Source organism: Syngnathus acus, chromosome 13 (genome assembly GCF_901709675.1).
Source record: "Syngnathus acus chromosome 13, fSynAcu1.2, whole genome shotgun sequence".
Lineage (NCBI taxonomy): Eukaryota > Metazoa > Chordata > Actinopteri > Syngnathiformes > Syngnathidae > Syngnathus > Syngnathus acus.
Window position 1 is genome coordinate 16,624,174 of NC_051098.1, and position 19,077 is coordinate 16,643,250.

At 52.7% G+C, this 19,077-nt stretch overlaps 2 protein-coding genes across 6 annotated transcripts in view; one reads left to right on the forward strand and one right to left on the reverse strand.

The window, feature by feature from the left end:
* The first annotated feature begins 167 nt into the window (after positions 1–167).
* On the forward strand, positions 168–18,940 carry LOC119132459 (T-lymphoma invasion and metastasis-inducing protein 1-like). 4 transcript variants are annotated; one of them, XM_037267769.1, is made up of 27 exons: positions 168–340; positions 7,356–7,419; positions 7,499–8,366; positions 9,520–9,943; positions 10,020–10,192; positions 10,306–10,530; positions 10,905–11,090; positions 11,552–11,704; positions 11,777–11,854; positions 11,928–12,098; positions 12,182–12,286; positions 12,361–12,442; positions 12,515–12,601; positions 12,995–13,201; positions 13,391–13,491; positions 15,310–15,486; positions 15,602–15,670; positions 16,315–16,440; positions 16,498–16,606; positions 16,791–16,970; positions 17,035–17,153; positions 17,230–17,338; positions 17,400–17,458; positions 17,523–17,628; positions 17,711–17,798; positions 17,883–18,055; positions 18,148–18,940. In XM_037267769.1, exons 3-27 carry the CDS (start codon positions 7,509–7,511, stop codon positions 18,537–18,539), a joined length of 4,557 nt encoding a protein of 1,518 aa, XP_037123664.1. In that variant the 5' UTR covers positions 168–340; positions 7,356–7,419; positions 7,499–7,508; the 3' UTR covers positions 18,540–18,940. The 4 variants fall into 4 exon arrangements, with proteins under 4 accessions (XP_037123664.1, XP_037123663.1, XP_037123666.1 ...); XM_037267768.1 differs by lacking the exon at positions 168–340 and adding an exon at positions 2,467–2,823; XM_037267771.1 differs by lacking the exon at positions 168–340 and adding an exon at positions 7,014–7,121.
* Positions 16,297–19,077, reverse strand: part of LOC119132463 (transcription regulator protein BACH1-like) — a 32,731-nt gene continuing 29,950 nt past the window's right edge. For both annotated transcript variants that reach the window (XR_005099883.1, XR_005099882.1), the window contains one exon: positions 16,297–16,407. The gene's annotated coding sequence lies outside the window, so the exon portion shown is untranslated. The remainder of the gene's footprint in view (positions 16,408–19,077) is intronic.

A 19,077-nucleotide genomic window follows, 5' to 3' on the forward strand; every position in this document is an offset into this window, starting at 1 on the left:
CAATAGATAAATACAATCGATCATGTGTCCCGCGATCAACAATTAGTCGAGTGCGTGTGCGTGTGCATGTGTGGCCCATCAGTACATCAATGAGGAATCTGTTGATTGGCTGCGCGCGTGGAGTGACGTCCGCTCGCATCCAATTGCACGCATTTCCACATGGGGGAGAGGCGCTCCACCGCCATCTCCTCCTCCTCCTCCTGCTCCTGCTCCTTCTGCACCTCCTCCCGGCCGCCGTGGGTGCAACAAACAACACGCGTGGAAGACAGAACGACCGCTTTTGGCCGCTTCAATGTGACGATGGACGCCGGCGAGCCGTGACGGGAGCTACGTGGACATGGTAGATATGGTCGTGGCGCGTTCCCTGTGGTGGTGGTGCACCCCGGAAGTGCGACGTCCCGTTCGTGGCAACTGGCAAGGATAAATAACCTGTATGCGCGCGCGCGCACGCAAGCATATTCCCGCGTGGCGTCTCGCAGTGAGTTGATGGGGTGGGCTGCGTGGACAAGGTCGAGCCGCAGTGCACATCTGCCGTCCACGCACGCACGCACGTACGCACGCACTGAGTCGCTCATTCATTCATTTGGGGGTTCGGTGCATTTCGTTTGCACGCGTGGAAAGGCTGTGACGTCAATTGGGGGGGGGGGGGGGGGGGGCGTGCTCTCTCTGCGTGAAATTGTTGCATTTTTGCACAGTCATGTGGCTACCAGATGATGAAGATGCTGCTGCTCTTCATCTTCTTCCCTGGTTCACCTGAGGAGAGTCTTGTTTTCCGCGGCAAGTGTAAAAAACGCCTGTTGGTGACGTGAGCAATACAATCATGCCCTAATCATAATAAGAATTGATTTCGTGATGTTTATGAACTAAAGGTTAGGTTCGGTAACAGGTGGATTTTTTTTTTCGGAAACGTCATCGCTATGAAAAAAAATGCATCTTAAAATGCTGTAAATATTGTGCAACCTTTCAGAGGTCAAACTTTAAAAAGAAATATCGCAAAAAGCCATTGTGCAGTAAATCATTTTTTTTCATATCAGCGTCAAAAATATGTCGACCAGTGTTACGATTGTACGTTTATTGTGTTTTGTCCTCCCGCCAGTTCATCACAATCGTCGCCTCTGTTGAGTAATAGAACTCATTTGTCCAATGAATGAAAATAATCCACAGTGGAGGCTGATGTAGGCTTTTGACTGACTTTCTCTGTCTGCGTTAGGACAAGGGTCATCACAAAGATGCCGAGTGTTGTCTGCCACACGTAGGAATGTCCTCTGCGGCGTGATTGTGTCTCACACACACACACACACACACACACACAGCCAGCGTCAGTGTGTCGCAAGCGTTGTTGACTTGACGTGTAGTTGAAGCCCCTGGTTTGTTCGGCCGGCGTTCTCGTGTGGCCCACTCACACATAACCAACCAACCGCTCGCTCCCTCGTTTGCAATGGAAATAGTCCCAAGTCGAATTTGCACACGAGTCAGCTCGAGTCGAGTCAAGACGAGCCGAGTCGCATGGCTTGACTCCAGTGAGACTCCGCTTGCCACTTTAAGGACTTGGAATGTTTGAAATCCGGGACAAACAAACGAGAGCCTCCAAATATTTGGAATTTCCATTTATAATGTCAGTAGTTTCTAGAATACAACGATTTCTATTTTTTTGTTTGTTTGAGAAGTTATTGTCGTCGCTGTCACGACTATTCGCACGCATCTTTTCAAGTGCGCTCCATCTTCCTTCCTTCCTTCCTTCCTTCCTTCCTTCCTTCCTTCCTTCCTTCCTTCCTTCCTTCCTTCCTTCCGCCTTGCAGGTGGTGCATCTACCCTGTGAATCCTCAATGACTTTTGTGTCTTTGATGTGGACTCTAGAGAGGCTCCCCAGCGCCGCAATCGTCGGCTAATGATCTCCCTTCCCGGCCGGAGCGCCGCTTTCATGTGCTGCACGTTTTTGTGCTTTTGCACGTCCCCGTTGCCCGCCCTGTACCTTCTCCGCTTGCCGTTGGGAAGACACCACCACGGCCTTGTGGGGCTTGATGCTGTTTTTATTGTTGCAAGAAATTTTGCATTGGGAAAACCCCCTCAGCCTTTGAGCCTTGCAGAATGTAACTTTTTTTTTTCCCCTTCACAAAAAGTGATGTTGAATTTTACTTGAGACACTGGAGTGGCCTGAGAGCTTGGGTTGTGCCGAGTCAGCAGACGCGTGATGCTGAATCCGCTTGCGACAGCTTGTGTTTTGTTAACGGAGGTGGCGCGAGACGCGTTAATGCGTATTGTTGTCATTGTGCGTCCCGTCGGCCTCGTCTGCATTTTATTCAACGTCATCGGCGCCGGCGGGGTGAATTTACGAGGCGTTTCGTCGAGACTTGCTCGAACGGAGCCGTGCTGAGCCAATTATGGGCTGATCTTTTCGTTTCAAGCCACTCCTGTTGTGATTTTAGCCTCGGGGGCACGTTTGACGCACGGCGCTCTCCTTCCAGCTTGGAAACAACTCTAGTGACACACGACCGCCAGTAGAGGGCACCAGATGAGCTCTGCTTGGTTTGTGAGTCTCCTGGGCTGCTTTTGAACTGAATTTTAGACGAGGCTGTTTAGTGTAAACGTGAGGCGGGGGCAATTACAGAGCAGACGAAGGAGGGGGAACACGCATTCTTTGGCCAGAGGGAGTGGAATGGAGAGGGAGGAGGCACTTGCAAACAGTGCTCCCTCCCTCCTTCCAGTTTTAAGTCATCCCGGCGCGTGAGGGCACTCGGTCTGAGGTGGTCTTGAGGAGCATGAATGGAGCTTGGAAAGGCACACGACTGGACTTGGTGACGGAGTTTTGTGGCCGTTCAGACAGTAAGTTGAGTCTCTGTCTGTCTCTGCATCTTTGCTGGCAGCCCTTTTTGTTGCATTTTAGCGTTTGCACATTTGCTCTCCTTGTCCGCTGCAGCCTTTTGTGTGCGCGTGTTTGTGTGTGTTGCTGTTGTCATGATGAAAGTTTTTGTCATGTTGAAAAGCAAATGAGTGGGATAGACTTTTCACTCCCGATGCAAGACGCAGTTGAAGTTTCGCAGACTTTTCTCTTATTGCTGGAAAAATGTGTGTTTCTAAAATGATGTGAAATTGTTTCTTCGAGGCTCCAGAATCACAAACCAACAAGCACACTAAAATGCATTTTTTTTCAATTTTAGATTTGTTGTTATATTTCAGCCCATTCAAAGCATGCGGCACAATTTCACACCTTTCATTGGGGGGGGGGGTAGGGCTCCTACTGGGAGGATGAAGATGTTTGCAAATGTGAGTGGGGTTCAATTCAAAGGGTGCATCCTCAAAGTTGGAGGAGGGCGACTTAATTCATTGAAGAAATCCCAAAGAAATCACTAAAGAGTCTCCAAATACAATATTCAAATAATGGCCCGACTTCAATGTTTTCAGTCACTCTGTGAATTTGATCTTTGTACTTTTTCCGATTGAAAGCAAGCAGCAGGGTGCTTTGCATCTCAAGCGACTTTGCAAGTGAATTTGAAATAGTCAACGTCAAGGAGAAGTCTCCCAGGGTGCATTCTCAAGTTGGAAGGGTTAAAAGAAAAGAAATCCCTGCATTGTGTTCCTCTGAAGCCCCCCTGGTGTGAAGCTGTCATAGTCATGGAAATACGTTGCAGCCGTATGCTCGTCCGTCCGTCCGTCCGGCCGCAAGGTTGCCTTCCTTCTTGAGTCTTTTCTTTGAGCGGACAAGTTCACAAATATGAACGTCACAAAGTGTGTGCTTGTTGTGCAAAAACAAAGTGAGCTGCTCCCGTTCTCTCCTAATGGCGCTTTTAAGCCGCCCAGCCACGACAAAGGCCGCATTGTCCACTGGACTTGCTCTGGCATCAGGTGCTCCATTAGCTTGTTAGCACAGCCAGCACAACAAGCCACCTGAAATGAGTCACGCGCGCGGTCAGTCGTCTTCATCTGGGTTGCTTCAAGTTCCAAATGCGCAATGCGGCCTTCCTTAACTGCTGTGACAATTTTGTCGCGGCATTTGGTCAACAAATCAAAAGCCATATCAAAATGGTGAGGACTGACATTTTGAATGTATTCTTTTTTTTTTTTTTAAAGAAGATCCTCTGGCAGCGTGGCGCCACATTTGTTCAAAATGGCCCGGAACCAAAAAGCTGAATGGCACCACGCGTCTCCATTAACATTTCTTCTTCTCATCTGTGAGATTGAACAGACCGGGCCGGCCGCCGTCGCTCGCCTCGCCGTTTGGGCCTTTTTCCTTTGTCGGCCTTCTTGTGTAGTCGAGTGTGCGGCGATGCTGACGCTTGACTGCACAAGGCGCTCCGGGCGCGTAATGGTGGAGGTAATGCTCAGGGGAGGTGGGTTGGGGGGGGGGGAACATCTCTGTGTCCAAATAATGCACATCTCCCGACTCGGCGCTGCTCTCCATTGCACGTTTACATGACATGCCGGAGTTCCGTCAGTATCTTTTCTCTTCGGGATGCTCATCAATATTCAAAGCGTTGATGGAAATGCGCCTCGACGTCCACCCAGATGTGTTTGGGGTGACGTTTGGTGCACGCCTCGGCGGCGTTTACTGACCTGGAAGAAAATGTGCCGGATAAAGAAACGCATTTGGCTTGCAGTTTTGTATTTTTAGCAAAGCGGTGAGGCGGCAGGTCACAACAGAAAACAACATGAAGTAAACTAGTGTCCCTGTTTCTTGGGGCAAGTTCCCCTCCAAAAAAAGTGTTGCAAATGAGAAAAACAGTAACTCTCAAACCGGTCCCTGAGGAACACCAACCATTCCAAATTGTCTCTGATTGTTACTCATTGGCAATGATGTAAAGAAAAGGATAGTGCGGACAGGTCCAAAGAATCCCAGTTGCACTCACCCGACCTCTTCAAGCAACAGATGGGGCTTCCCAAAGTGCTGTTGGGCCACCAGCATACCTTCAATTGGCAATCTGTCATCGTAAAGCCGTCACGCACATACGCGCCGGCTTGGGAAAGTTGTTGCTTGTGTGTGCCGAGCGGGAAAAGTGTGACCGTGAGGAATGCGGAGCATGTGAAGACGAGATGCCCCACATATGTTACCAGATGAGATGATCCCCACCAAACGTATGGGACCTTGCTCAGATGCCGACCTTCTTTTATTCCATTGATTAGTGCAAAGAGCAAAATGGCAATGCCTCTAAAACGGAGGCCCCCCCCCCCCCCCCCCACCCTTTTGTCCTGAAACGGCTGGCCTGCACCCAGCAATGAACGGCTGTTGAGGGACTTCAAAGCTAAAGACCTGCAAGCAGGATGTGCTCGGCTCGGGTCGCACCTTTGCCGGGTGACGACGTTGCTGATAAAAGTGCCTTCACACCCGTGTGTGTGTGTGTGTGTGTGGGGGGGGGGGGGGGGGGGGGGTTCCTCAGGAAGGACAACGACTCATCCCCAGCGTGATGTTTTTCCAGCTTGACGTTTGTTTAAGTGCGTGAAGTCTGAGAGGGTTACAAACGCTGAGACAAAAGCCGCCTAATGACTTCATAACGGCGCCTGATGGCCGCGTCACACTTGCTCAAAGCCGCCGGAGCCTCCTAAAAAGAATGCTGAAAGGTTATCCGCTCTCAGTGTGCCGGACAAACTTGAGCCGGGAGCGAGCGGCCGCAGATACACAAGCTGCTGCCGCGTTGGTTCACATCCTCAAACAAGCAAATAATATGCAGCTAGTCAAGCTTGCTGCAAATTCCGCCATTTTCCAAAGGGCACGTCAAAGACAAGCAGAGTAGGCTGAAGAGGTCCCGTTAGCCCACGCCACCTGAGCCTCTCGTGCCGGGTCGGACGGGTCAGCGGCGTCCCGGAAATCAATTGGGAAGGAAATCCCATCAGCTTGCTTGCTTGCTTGTTTGTCTTCCTCAAGTACGAGTGTGTGGCTGCTTAGATGGGGAGGTCACCCGCTGTGCTAATAATATTAGCGGAGTGGCCAGGACGCTTTTTGTTATGCGCTTGCATAGTAAAACAAGCAGCTAACACCAAAGAACTAAACTAGTTTGAAATCTGCTCAATTTTCCAAAATGGTTTCAGATGAAACCCCTTCAATTTGAGGAAATACCAAAAAGTCCAAACATGTCTTGCCAACATTTGCACATTTGTAGTATAAATATTTACCATTTGTAGGGTGCGGTGAAGTCGTGTGGAAATTGGAGGAGCATCTTCTGCCCCCCCCCCCCACCATTCCAGCTTTTGGAGTCACAGTGTCATTATCTCCACGCCATGTGGAGTGTTCAAATTACAGCCTTGTGTGTTGGAGCTTGTCACTAATGGCTGCGCTACATTCTTGCTTCTCTCATCGCTGAAGAAGTTGTGCGGATGTTTTGAAGTGTCAGTTTGTCCAAGTCTTTCAGCTTTCAGTCAGTCGACTGTTCCATCAAATGACAAGCATCTTGACAGTTTTTGTCCTCTGGGCCTTCTTCCAAAAAGCCTCTCGTGTTCCGACAGGCCCGACGGAGGGAGCTTCAGGTGCTCTTCAATAACAACGCATATTTCAGGGTTGGCCGGCCGGCCGGCCGGGATGCTCGTAAATTGTGATGCGCGACTGTCACGCACATCCCGAATTCCGGTGCAGTTTTGTCGTGAAACTTGTCTGCTGTCTACGACTTTGCAAAGATCTGCAGATCATGCGAATCGACACACCGAATAGATTTGCCTATAGCCGCCACAAGGTGGCGGCAAATCTACGAGACGAACCCGGATGAAGCACCTCCTCTCACGTCAACTGCTTTGATCGTAAAGGTTTGAGTGACATCGTTTTGACCTCATTATCTTGTGTTTTTGCCTTGAAGCGCATTTGACACTTTGGCCTTGCCTAATGGATGGCGTCCTAGAAGAAACTCTTTTCGGATTCCATGTTGACAAGGTGATATGTGCTCATTTGGATTGGTTGTGGCCTTTGCTTTTTTAAAGGTTTTTTTTCCCCTACCACTAGCAGCTTTTTTTTTTTTTTTAAACTGCCAGCCACTTTGATAATGACTTTTTCTTCCTTCTCGAACCATTTTGTGGCTCTCAATCCCGAAGAGATGAGTCGGCCTTTTCCCTCTCATCTCGTTTGCCCTCATGAACGTCGCAGCCAATGAGAAAGGCCGTCCTTGGGCATCAAACATTGAACACTGCGGTGCCGACAAAAGGTGATGAGCGAGCAGAATGAAGGGGGGAAAAAAACCGGGTCAGCACCAGTTTACATAAGCCCCCCCCCCCCTCAGCCTGCCGGAATCCAATCTTTGACCCAATCTGCTGTTTCCAATTGCCCAGCCTGGGTAAAAGTAACCCAATCTGCTCCAAAAGTAGCCTAGCACTACCGCTCTTGTTCGTTTTTCGGAAGCTTTTTTCACTGACCTTGCCGTGTCTTCTCCCCCCTCCAGTTGTACCAAAGGCAGAAGTTTGGCCGATGAGCACCATGTCAGGCAATTTGCGTCCGTCCCGCAGGTAGGCCCACAACCGCCCGCCCGCCCGCCGCCTTGTTGTTGTTTGCGAGCTGCTCCAAAAGCCTTTTGATGTCCTTCAGCCGCTGAATCATGGGAAATGCGGAGAGCCAGCACGGCGAGCATGCCTTCTTCGCTACGGAACGTGGCTATTTGTCGCGCAAGCAAATGTCGCGCTCGCTGCGCATCTCCAACAAGTCGCGGCGCTGCCGGCGCGCCTCCTCGGGCAAGATGGAGCACAGGAACTCGGAGGCCAGCACGCGCTCCAGCAGCACCCCCAGCATCCCGCAGTCCCTGGCCGAAAACGGCCCGGAGCCCTTCGACGAGAGCGCCGTCCTGCCGGACTTTGGAAGCCCCATCTGGGTGGACCGGGTGGCCATGAACCTGAGGCCCATGTCCTTCCACCACGCCCCGGCCAGTCCCGGCGCCACCGCGCTCATCACGCTTCCCGGACCCACGGCGGACGAGATGCAGGACGAGGACGTGTACGCGGCGGGCGAGGTGACGTACCTCCAGGACGCCCGGGACAGCTCCAAGGAGGCCGGCGGCGGCGGCTTCAACAAGAAGCGATCCAAGTCGGCCGACACGTGGCGGGACGACAGCCTGGACTTCTCCCTGTCGGACCTCAGCCAAGACCACCTGACCAGCACGGAGGAGATGATCACCCCTTGCGCCGAGCACGACGGCCCGCTGCGCTCCGGCCCCGCCGACTGCGTGGAGCGGGCCAACTCCTTTGACGAACTCTACGGCCACGCCGGCCGCTACGTCAAGTGGCACGACGGCCAGCGGCTCGGCGCCGAGGGCCGAGACGATAAGATGATCGCCGAGGAGGACGGCAACACGTACAGCGCCTTCACTCTGCCGTGTCGGCGCTCGCACTGCCTCTCCGAAGGCCCGCCGGGACTCCGGACCACCTTGAGTGTGCAGGGCAGGAGGGCGCAGACCATCCAGGTAAGCTTTGGTCAATATTATCGTTTTTTCAAAGGCTGCTTTCCTGAAATTCTTATTATTTGGGGAACCCGTGTTCTTTTAACTTGCCTTCCGTTTGAAACGGATCGAGCCCTGCCGCAAGTAGCCATGACGTATTGTATGACTCGCCGCTAGAGGGCGCCAACGCCAGCACAAAAACCAATACGTTGCCCCAAAATATAATCGTTAGGTTGCATTCAGTATAGTGTCTTGAATCTGGAAGATTCCAAAGGCATGCCATTGTCACTGCGTTGGACCTCAAACACATAGAATTTTCAAGTTAGGCCTGTGCTGAGCTGTAAATAAAACCCACACAATGTGTTCTTGTGCGTCGTATAAACGCCACCAGCCACTGTACCTTGTTTTCTCTCTGCATGGAGTTTGAGAATCCAAATGCGGCGGCCTTCAAGGTCTCGTTTGCCTCGCCAATAACCCCTCACCTTCCACCTCTCCTTTATTCCTCTTTTTATTGTGTCTGCCGCATAACTAAGCCGCACAATCAGATTAAGAGTCTGAGGAAAGCTCCTATTTTCCCTGCTGCTTGTTTTTCTTGGTCCAGAAGAGACAGGTTCTGGGGGGGCTGAGTTTAAAGTCACTCCCCGTTTGAAATGTTTTGCCTTTTGTCATGCTAATGAGCGGAGGCCCGTGGAAGAGTGTCACAGTAAAAATACTGTCACGGCGAGGCGCCCCTCCCTCAAGACCCGCCGCTGAATGGAGCGCATGATTGGATCACGTGATTAGGCCCAGTTCTGCGTTCCCCCCCGTTTCCATCTCCCAGGAGCCTTTGGCCATGTGTGTAGGAGCAAGAGTGGGAGGGGGAGGGGAAGGGGGTGCAGACACGGCGGTGCCACAGCGAGGGCAGCTTGCACTTGAACAACAGCGGTGGTCTTGTGCAGAACAGAAACTTTTTGTGCCGGGCGACTTGTTTTTGCAATTCTCGAGGATGCTCCGTTTCTGAAAAGGGGGTCAGCTCCAGTTAGTCCTTGGACCTAGGTCAGATGACCTCACCCTCGCCTCAATTTTGGAGTCAGGGAGGCCATTTAAGAAAAAGAAATACTCGGGATCCGCTCTGCTGGATTGTGATGAAGCGCACGCGGTCATCACGCCGTCTCACCCGTCACGGGCCCCCCCGCAGGACGTCACCGCCGGCGAGGGCAGCGAGTACGACGACAGCGGCATCGACGGGGTGACGGCCGAGGCCGGGTCCCGCCGCTACAAGACCATGTCGGCCTCCTTCTCCGTCGACTCGGCGGCGGGCGGCGACGCGTTTGCCGGCGGCACTGGCGGCGGGACCGCCGACTCCGCCCAGGGCATCTACGAGAACTTCCGGCAAGAGCTGGAGATGAGCTCGTGCCAGACGGAGAGTTTGGAGGAGGTGCTGAGCGACGAGCAGAGCACCATGAGCTCCGCCTACCAGTCGGACGCGCTGCTGGGCGCGCAGGGGACGGTGCGCAAGGCGGGGAGGCTCGCCGTCAAGAACTTCCTGGTGCACAAGAAAAGCAAGAAGGTGGAGTCGGCCGCCAGACGCAAGTGGAAGAGCTACTGGGTGTCCCTCAAAGGTTGGTGCTACCTTCACATTCTTCAAACATGCAGTGGATCTTTGGGTTTCGCTCAACTTCTCCCAATCCTGGTCAGGCTGCACGCTGTTCTTCTACGAGACGGACGGGCGCTCGGGAATCGACAACGGCAGCATCCCCAAGTACGCCATCTGGGCCGACAACAGCATCGTGCAGGCCGTACCCGAGCACCCCAAAAAAGATTTTGTCTTCTGCCTCAGCAACTCGCTGGGAGATGCCTTCTTGTTCCAGGTAACACAGTTGAGACAGCTGCGGACAAAAGTATCGGGACAGGAGCTTCGGGGCACGTGGCCCAGACAAGCGTCGAATTTCACCTGCTGAAATGGTCCATAATTTGCGGGCAGACGTGCAGCCAGACGGAGCTGGAGAACTGGATCACGGCCATCCACTCGGCGTGCGCCACCGCCGTGGCCAGACAGCACCGGCGCGAGGACACGGTGCGCCTGCTGCGCGCCGAAATCAAGAAGCTGGAGCAGAAGATCGACATGGACGAGAAGATGAAGAAGATGGGCGACATGCAGCTGTCCTCCGTCACCGACGCCAAGAAACGCAAGACCATCCTGGATCAGGTACGTGTGCGCAAGACCGGCAAACCTTTTTGCTTTTGAAAAGAGTTGATTGAGATTGGTAAAGTGAAAACCAAAAACGACCCTCCCCCTTCTTGAATGGGCCCTTTTCAGGGGAGATCAAGTGGTCTTTGTGGGGATGATTAGAAAGTGCCGGCCGGGTCTGGGCGGTTCCTTTGGGTCTGTGTCAGGTTTCGCATTGTGCCCAAGTGAATAGAAAAAAACCCGCGGCAGCCAGCGGAATGCGCGGCGGCGGCATTGTCGCTCTCTTGGCAGCCACCGACGGCTCGCCTCTCCCAAACTGGGTCGGTTGGCTCGCTCCGGTGCCCCAGTGAAGTGGCGGCGGGCGTGGAAAGTGAAAGCTTCTTCTCCGGCAGATCTTCTTGTGGGAGCAGAACCTGGAGCAGTTCCACATGGACCTGTTCCGCTTCCGCTGCTACCTGGCCAGCCTGCAAGGCGGCGAGCTGCCCAACCCCAAGCGCCTGCTGGCCTTCGCCTCGCGCCCCACCAAGCTGGCCATGGGCCGCCTGGGCATCTTCTCCGTCTCGTCCTTCCACGCGCTGGTAAGGCACCCATTTATGCAAGTGCCATGTGGTGTGATGATGTACATGTTTTGTTTTTAGTCTTTTTCTGTGTGTAATTATTTTGTGTTGTTTTTGAAAGCCTAGCTTGAAAACCCTCACCCTAGTTTGAAGCCCTACTTTGAAACCCCAAGCCTAGTTAGAAAGCCTGCCCCTCCATTGTTGTAATGCCGACCGACGACAGCCGTGGCCCGCGTGAGGCGCCAATGAATTGGACACTCGCAAGTAAACAAAAGACAACAGTGGAAGACAGCCAGCATTTGCTTTCTCTCTTCTTGACAAGATTTCTCGATTTTCCTTTGTTATCGGGATGCAAATGTTCCAAACGAAGGTGCTAAGTAGTGGTCTGGCGCCACTTCTTTTCATACTGGATGACTCGAAATTGGTACTGTGCCGCAGCGTACAAGAAAATGACATGAAGGTTGTGCCTGCGGTGGCCTCAGGTGGCGGCTCGCACGGAGAGCGGCGTGAGGCGGCGAGCGCACGCCATGTCGCGCTCGTGCGGCGGCAAGCGCAAGAGCCGCTTCTCGTCCCTCTGGGGTTTGGACACCACCTCCAAGAAGAAGACCAGAGCTCACCACCCCAGCATCAACCAGGTCGCTGGCAGCCCGTACGCTTGCTTTGCACTTCTCAGCGCACACTAATGGGCCTGTTTTTGGCCCCGGCAGGTATTTGCGGACGGCGAAGAGCTGGCGAAAAGGACCGCGGATGGACTTTATGCCGAGTCGGCGGCGAAGGAGCGCCAGGTGAGGAGACTCCCAAACGGGTGACTGGGCTCCAAACGGGGTCAAACGATGCGAATCCGGTGTCCCGTTGCAGCCGAGCGAGGAGGCACCCGGCAGTAGCGTTCCCGGGCCCGGCGCCGAGAGCGACATCTGGGTGCCCGAGCACCTCACCCCGTCCTGGGTGTGTTTGCCCAACGACCAGCCGGTGCTGAGCATCATCCAGCCCGGAGAGTCGGCGCTGTGCGTGCTGGAAACCATCTGCAAGGTGGCTCGGCTCGGCTCGGCTGGCCAAAAGAAAAATTGGTGCAGAAGCTAAAGTCCACATTTGTTGTTGCTGGTCATGTGCAGGCCCACCAGCTGGACCCCACCAAGCACTACCTTCGGCTCAAGTTCCTCATGGACAACCGAGTGCAGTACTACGTCCCCAAACCGGAGGAGGACGTGTGCGACCTGGTACGTTTGAAACCAGAACTTTGGCATCAGAACTTGTGTTTGCCACCTTAACATCCGGTCTTATCTGCCAACAGCTTTACAGAGAAGTCGAGCTGTGCTCCAAGATCACAAAAGTGGTCCAGTTTGACCGAGACGAGTCGTGCATGATTGGTTACGGTAGGAAACGCATCCACCTGCATTTCTGCTCGTAATAAAAGCGAACGCTCTTGATCCCGCTCCTCCCTCCAGGTTTTTCCATCTCGGTGGTTGAGGAGGACCGAGTGCAGCAGCTTTACATCACCGACGTGAAGGCGGGCGGGCTGGCCTTCGCCAAAGGTCTGACGGCACTCAAAGCAAATAAGCCGACACGTTTACAAGTGTGTTTATTCCAAAGGCTGAGCAACCAAAAAAAAAAAAAAAAAAAGCTTTACTTTACATAGTCTTTCATTAAACAAATAATAATCATATTCAAATAAATAATAAAAATAAAAAATTCGATTTTTTTATTAAAAAAAAAAAAGCCTTACAGGTTAGTCCAAGTCACCTGCATTTTGTTGGTGCTGGTTACCATATTTTTGATCTAATACGAATCATTTGGATTTCATAAATGATGTTCATGTTGATGTCTTCATGTTTTCAATTCATTCAATTGAATTCTCATGACACTTGAACTTCAGCCGCCCTCTGCGTTGAGCGATGACAGCCGTTGCTTCTCGTATTCTCGGGCAGGTCTGAACGCGGGTGATGAGATCCTGGAGCTGAACGGGAAGGAGGCCCACAGCCTGGACTTCTCCGACATGAAGGCGGCCTTCTCGCTCTCGTCGCTGGCGTTGACCGTCAGCGCGCTGCCGCCGCTGGGACGCGGCCAGCTCTGCTTCCTGCCGCCGCGACGCTCTGACGCCGACCCCTACACAGACATCTTTTCCCAGAGCCAAGGTGAGCGGGTCGCAGACAAAACACCAAACGTTCCTCAACGTGTTCATCTGTCAAGTCGGCCAAGGATGTTCCACTCCAGGCCTGCGGGTGGCGCACGTTGCTAATGTGTGCTTCCCCATGCAAGTGGACTGTAAATCGGAAAACCTAACCCAAGAAGCCAACCCTAATTTGGTCACCGTGTGTCGGCAGAGGAGATCCTGGACGACAGCGCCGGGCTGCTGCTGGAAAGTTCGGGAGACAGCTTGGATGACGACGCCGAGTGCTTTGGCCACTTGGACGAGTGCGGCGAGGTAAGAAAACGGTCTCAAACATTGGTATCATGAATATTTGGGTTTATTTAATACAATAAAATGGCATGGCAAAAATATCTATGCAGGCACAGTTCAAAGTTTAGGAAAAAGTTTGACGACAGTAAAAAAATGACAGCTCCAACACTTTGAGTTTTATTCCATCAACAGGGAAAAAAAATGTTGCCTTGCATAACCGCGAGCTTGTTGGCCTATGGATGCTTCCAGTTGTCTTCACATTTGCTCGCCTGGGATTGGAAAACAAGCGGAGGGAGGGAGCGAGGGAGGGAGACAAACCTAAGAAGGCTGAAAGGACATTTAGCAGTTTTTTGTTCTGGCACGTCGGCGAGTGCTAAGTGGCACCTCGCTATCTCCCGGCCAGCCTGGACGCAACATTTGGTGCTTTTTCACCCACACGGACATTTTCTCTCGAGAGGACAGGCCATGGCCGGCCGGGGCGAGCCTCCCAAAAAACCTGCTCACTATTGCATAAAAATCAAACCTAACCAAGATGAAAACCTTCATTTGAATTTCTAACTTTGGCTAATTTGAAAGCCTAGCCCTAGTTTGAAACCCTAATTTGAAACCCATCAACCAAGCCTTTAACGCGCAACTCTGGCGGGAAACTCGAATTAGAAGCCTTACCCTTGAATTGGAAAGCCTAATCATAAGAAGATCCAAACGACTACCTACCTTGATTTAAAGCCCAAAAGCCCCTTTTGATGAATTAGTTGCAGAATCCCTCCACACACACACACACAAATGCTCACTTGCGCCAGCTCCCACTCCAGAAGGCCCCCACCACGCCACGGAGATGTGTCCCTTCCTCCCTCTTTTCCCTCGCATTCGCACACCACGAAGAGGCGGGCAGAAGCGTAGCGTAGCGGACGTGGGTGGAAGGCTGGTGAGGAGGCGGCCCGGCGTCTTCCCGGGCTCGTCCTTCAGCTGGCTTTGGCTTTTCCGAGACGAGATGGAGTTGTGCGCCAAGTGAAGCTCGATTAAAAGACAAAGTGTGACGTCCGTCTGGGTGCGTGTTTGCGGCCATGTCGTCTCTCAAGTGGAGTCAGCCCAGGAAGCGCTCCTGCGACTCGCTTTTTGACATGCTCCATCTGGTGAGGTCCAAACACGTTTGTCTTGTGTTTCTCCTTTTCTTGCCGCGCGTTTGGCAGCACGGGAGTCGCCACCGCCGCTGATGTTGATGATGATGATGATGCATGTGTGCTGCACCTGGAAGAGAGCGAGAGAGAGAGAGGATACAACATTGCTTTTTGGGTCACTTTATTCACGCCTCTGCACTGTCAAATTGACAAAGCCCTATTGCTTCGTCTTGTAAATGATTCTGCTCTGGCTTCCAAGCCAAATTTTGGGGATACTTTTGAGGCCAAACCTTGTTGGAAAGGCCGATTTGTAAGCCACAAACTTTGGACAAATGTCTTGAGATCTGATTTGAAACGGAAGCTGCCACGTGCTCAAAGTCAACAAAGTCACGCAAGTGATGGATTGCCTATATTTGCCCCTTTCTCTCCCAAATGACAGTGTAGTGCACATCAGGGCCGGTCTCCATGGCAACCCTCCTCCTGTATGTCATGTGCATTATTTTGATGGTGGCGTGAGATGAGATGAGATGAGTCACTTAGGGTGGCAGCGGCATACGTAGGAGGAAAACAATGTCGGAGTTATTGTTATGACACACGCGCACACACACACGTATAGATATCTTTTTTATTTATTTATACATTCAGTCCCAAATCGGTATGCTCTGGAAGTTGGCGCGTGGGTGAGCTGCCGCACACTTGATCATTGTTTTCCTTTTCTGCTCAGAATACGGAGCAGGTGTCGGCCTTCTGCCGCAGCCTCCATGACATGAATCCTTCGGAATGCTCGTCCTCGCCCAGCCCGGACTCGCCATTCCCGCCGGCGCTCCGGCAGCTCTCGGACGCCGACAAGCTGCGCAAGGTCATCGGCGAGCTAGTGGAGACGGAGCGCGCCTACGTCAAGGTGAGGATCCTGATTGCTTATGTAGCCGCTTCATTAGGTACGCCTGCCTGCACGTTGTTTATCCGATCAATAATTGCCTGTCACTAACCATTTTCCATTCATTCATTTTGCGCAGGACCTGAACTGCCTCATTGGGAGATATTTAAACCCGTTGCAGAAAGAGACCTTTCTTACTCAAGATGAGGTATGCGCTGCATTCTGTGTGTGTGTGTGTGTGTGTGTGTGTGTGCGTGCGTGCGGCCGTGGGCGCTGCTGCCGCTGCCTTGAAGCGAGTCAAAGTGGTTTACATAACGGCAGAACGGACGGACGGCTTTGTGCCAAGACAAGAGGGCCGAACGATGAAAGCGAGCGAGGAGGCTGGGATGTTTTTACACCTGCATGTGCTACTTGGACACGGCGAGCTGCTTCCGTCCACCATCTGCTGCTGCGCGCTTCTATTATCACTGGCTTGTACAAAATGCTGTTACTATTTTGTGTTTCCATCAGGATGATTTCATGCAATTTTGTCTACAATGGCAGATGAATCGAGTTGCAACTTCGTATTTATGGGGCCTTCAAATCAATGGTCAGGCACAGCTTCCTAAAAATAAAATAAATTGGTTCGTGAAGCAAATTTGAAGCTTCGTTTTTTGAAAATGAGTTTGTAAAGCAAATTTGAAGCTTCATTGTTTGCTCACAAGAGAATTAGAATTGAGTGGAAAATCTGCGCCTGTGTGTATAAATGCCACGAGATGGCAACAAAGCAACTGTTTTCTGTTGTTTTTTTTTTTTTTCTTCTTCTCTACTTTATTGTGTCTTACTCTGACCTCCCTTCTTTTGTGGCCTCAGCTGGATGTTCTCTTTGGAAATCTTCCGGAAATGGTGGAGTTCCAGGTGGAATTCCTCAAGACTCTGGAAGACGGCACCCGTCTGGTTCCCGATCTGGACAAGTTGGAGAGAGTGGAGCAGTTTAAAGTAAGACGACGTCAAGGTTAAAAACGCGCAGCTGCTTAAGGTGGCCTTCATCCCTAGAAAGTCCTTTTCTCCCTGGGAGGCTCCTTCCTCTACTACGCCGACCGCTTCAAGATCTACAGCGCCTTCTGCGCCGGCCACACCAAAGTCCCCAAGGTCCTCGTTAAGGGTGAGCGAGCCCCCGTTCCGCCTTGTTGCTCGCAGCGGTGGCGCCGAGCATCTGCCGGCTGCCGGCGGCTGCCATTAATCTCCGCCGTGCAGTTGTCAGCGTTTGACCTCCGCGTACTTGCCTGCTGCTTACGTTCTGCTGAAGTTCGCTCTGTTCATATCTGCTACCACTTTGATCTCTGCAGCCAAAAGCGACTCAGACTTCAAGGCCTTCCTGGACCAGCGCAACCCCAAGCAGCAGCATTCGTCCACGTTGGAGTCGTATCTGATCAAGCCCATCCAGAGGGTCCTCAAGTACCCTCTGCTGCTCAGGGAGCTCTACTCGCTCACGGACCCGGACAGCGAGGAGCACTACCACTTGGATGGTGAGAAGAGACCGAGTCGAAAATCCCCCCAAGTGGCGCTAACCGGCCTCTGCTGTCGTTGCAGTCGCCATGAAGGCCATGAACAAAGTGGCCAGCCACATTAACGAGATGCAGAAGATCCACGAGGAGTTTGGCGCCGTCTTTGACCAGCTCATCACCGAGCAGAGCGGCGACAAGAAGGAGGTACGGGGAACGCCGGGAGGTCCGTCCGGGCCATTTCCACCAATGGGCAGCAAGACGGGTGAAACTTTGTTGTCAGGTTCCCGACTTGTCCATGGGCGATTTGCTGCTCCACACCGGCGTGTCCTGGATCAACCCACCCGCTTCCTTAGGAAAGTGGAAGAAAGAGCCCCAAATGGCCGCTTTTGGTATGGCGCCTGTCTCACACGATTTCTGAACGCAAAGTTTACGGCGCGACGTATCTTTCAGTGTTCAAGACGGCCGTTGTCTTTGTGTGCAAGGATGGATCCAAGCAGAAAAAGAAAATGGTGAGTGCCCTGATTTCGGCCGTCCAGCTCTGAGCTCTGACAGTGTCCTGTTGCTCTCGTCAAGGGCGGCTCCCACCGCGCGTCTTTGTCTTCCGAAGAAAAAGACCCCTTCCGATATCGTCACATGATTCCGACGGACGCTCTTCAAGTGAGACCCTTGGCTAACGCGGGTGAGCTACATCACTTAGCGAGAGGGCTACTTTTCTCGCTGGAGTTCGCCAGAACCAACCCGAATCGCCGTTTCCTCTTCAGACGGCGAGGGCACGTCCGTGTGCGAGATCGTCCACACCAAGTCGGAGTCGGAAGGCCGGCCGGAGAGGGCCTTCCAGCTGTGTTGTAGGTGAGCGACCGGACTGCTTCCTTTTTGTCTTCCACCGCCACCACCACCACCACCCAAGCTGATGAGCTGGTGCCGCCCCCGCAGCTCCCCGCAGAGCAAGAAGGACTTCCTGAAGACGGTGCACTCCATCCTGCGAGAGAAGCACCGGCGGCAGCTGCTGAAGACGGAGAGCCTGCCGCTCAGCCAGCAGTACGTGCCCTTCGGAGGGAAGCGGCTGTGCGCGCTGAAAGGCGCCAGGCCCGTCATCAACCGAGCAGGTCAGCGCCAGCGTCTGGATGACGCAACTCTGAGAAATTGCTCCCGAGTGACGACATTGTCTTCTCGTTGCCTTCCCGTGTGCTTTCCTCAGCATCTGCGCCAAGCAGAACCCTCGGTCGGCGAAAGCTCGTGCGCAACCGCTTCACCATCGACACCGACATCGTCTCCGACGCCGAGCCCGAACGGGACCCGGCCTCGCCCCGGGATGACGAGTCGGAGCGCGGCCGGCTTCTGTCGTCGGAATCCAGCGACACCGACCGCTGGGTGGAAGAACAGTTTGATCTCAAGGAGTACGAAGACCCCGAGGAGGTGAAGGAGACTGACATTCTGAGCGACGAGGACGACGGGGGCCGCCTGGACGCCTCGGTGGCCGAGTTGTCCCTGCGAGGCGCCGGAGACGCCTCGGCCGCCGTGGAAGACGGCGGCGCCGACCGGGCTAAGGTTTGGGTGCTGCGCGGGCATTCGGCGAGCTCGCCCGACTGAAAACTCCACCGGCTTTGAACGGTTGTTAGACAGACGCAAACTAATCCTAGTACAATCATGGAATCTTAATGGCGTGCTTTGATGACTGGCAGTGTTTGCACATGAGAGAGGGAGGGAGGGAGGGAGGGAGGGCCAGCGGCCGGCCCAGCCTGCTCTTGCCAAATGACACAGGAAGCAGTTGGGTGAAATTCCAGGATGAGCCCAAGACAATGCAGAGCCTAGATTTGGGAATTTGCACAACTTGCTCTTCTCCAGGAGCTGAACTCAAATGGCCACTTCCACATTTCTTTCTGTGACTCTTCCAGTCTCTCTGCCATTCTCACAACATCAGGAACCACCTGGTGTCATTCAGCTCTTCAATGGCAAAACAGCAAGTTGTGGGAAAATGAATACAATTGTTTCAAAAAGTTTCAAGAAGAATCAACTTCACTTTAAAGTGTTATAGTGTATTTTGGTTCATCCTGATTTTTCACCTAATTTCATATATATATAGTTTTATATATACTATATATATATAACTATATATATATATATAGTT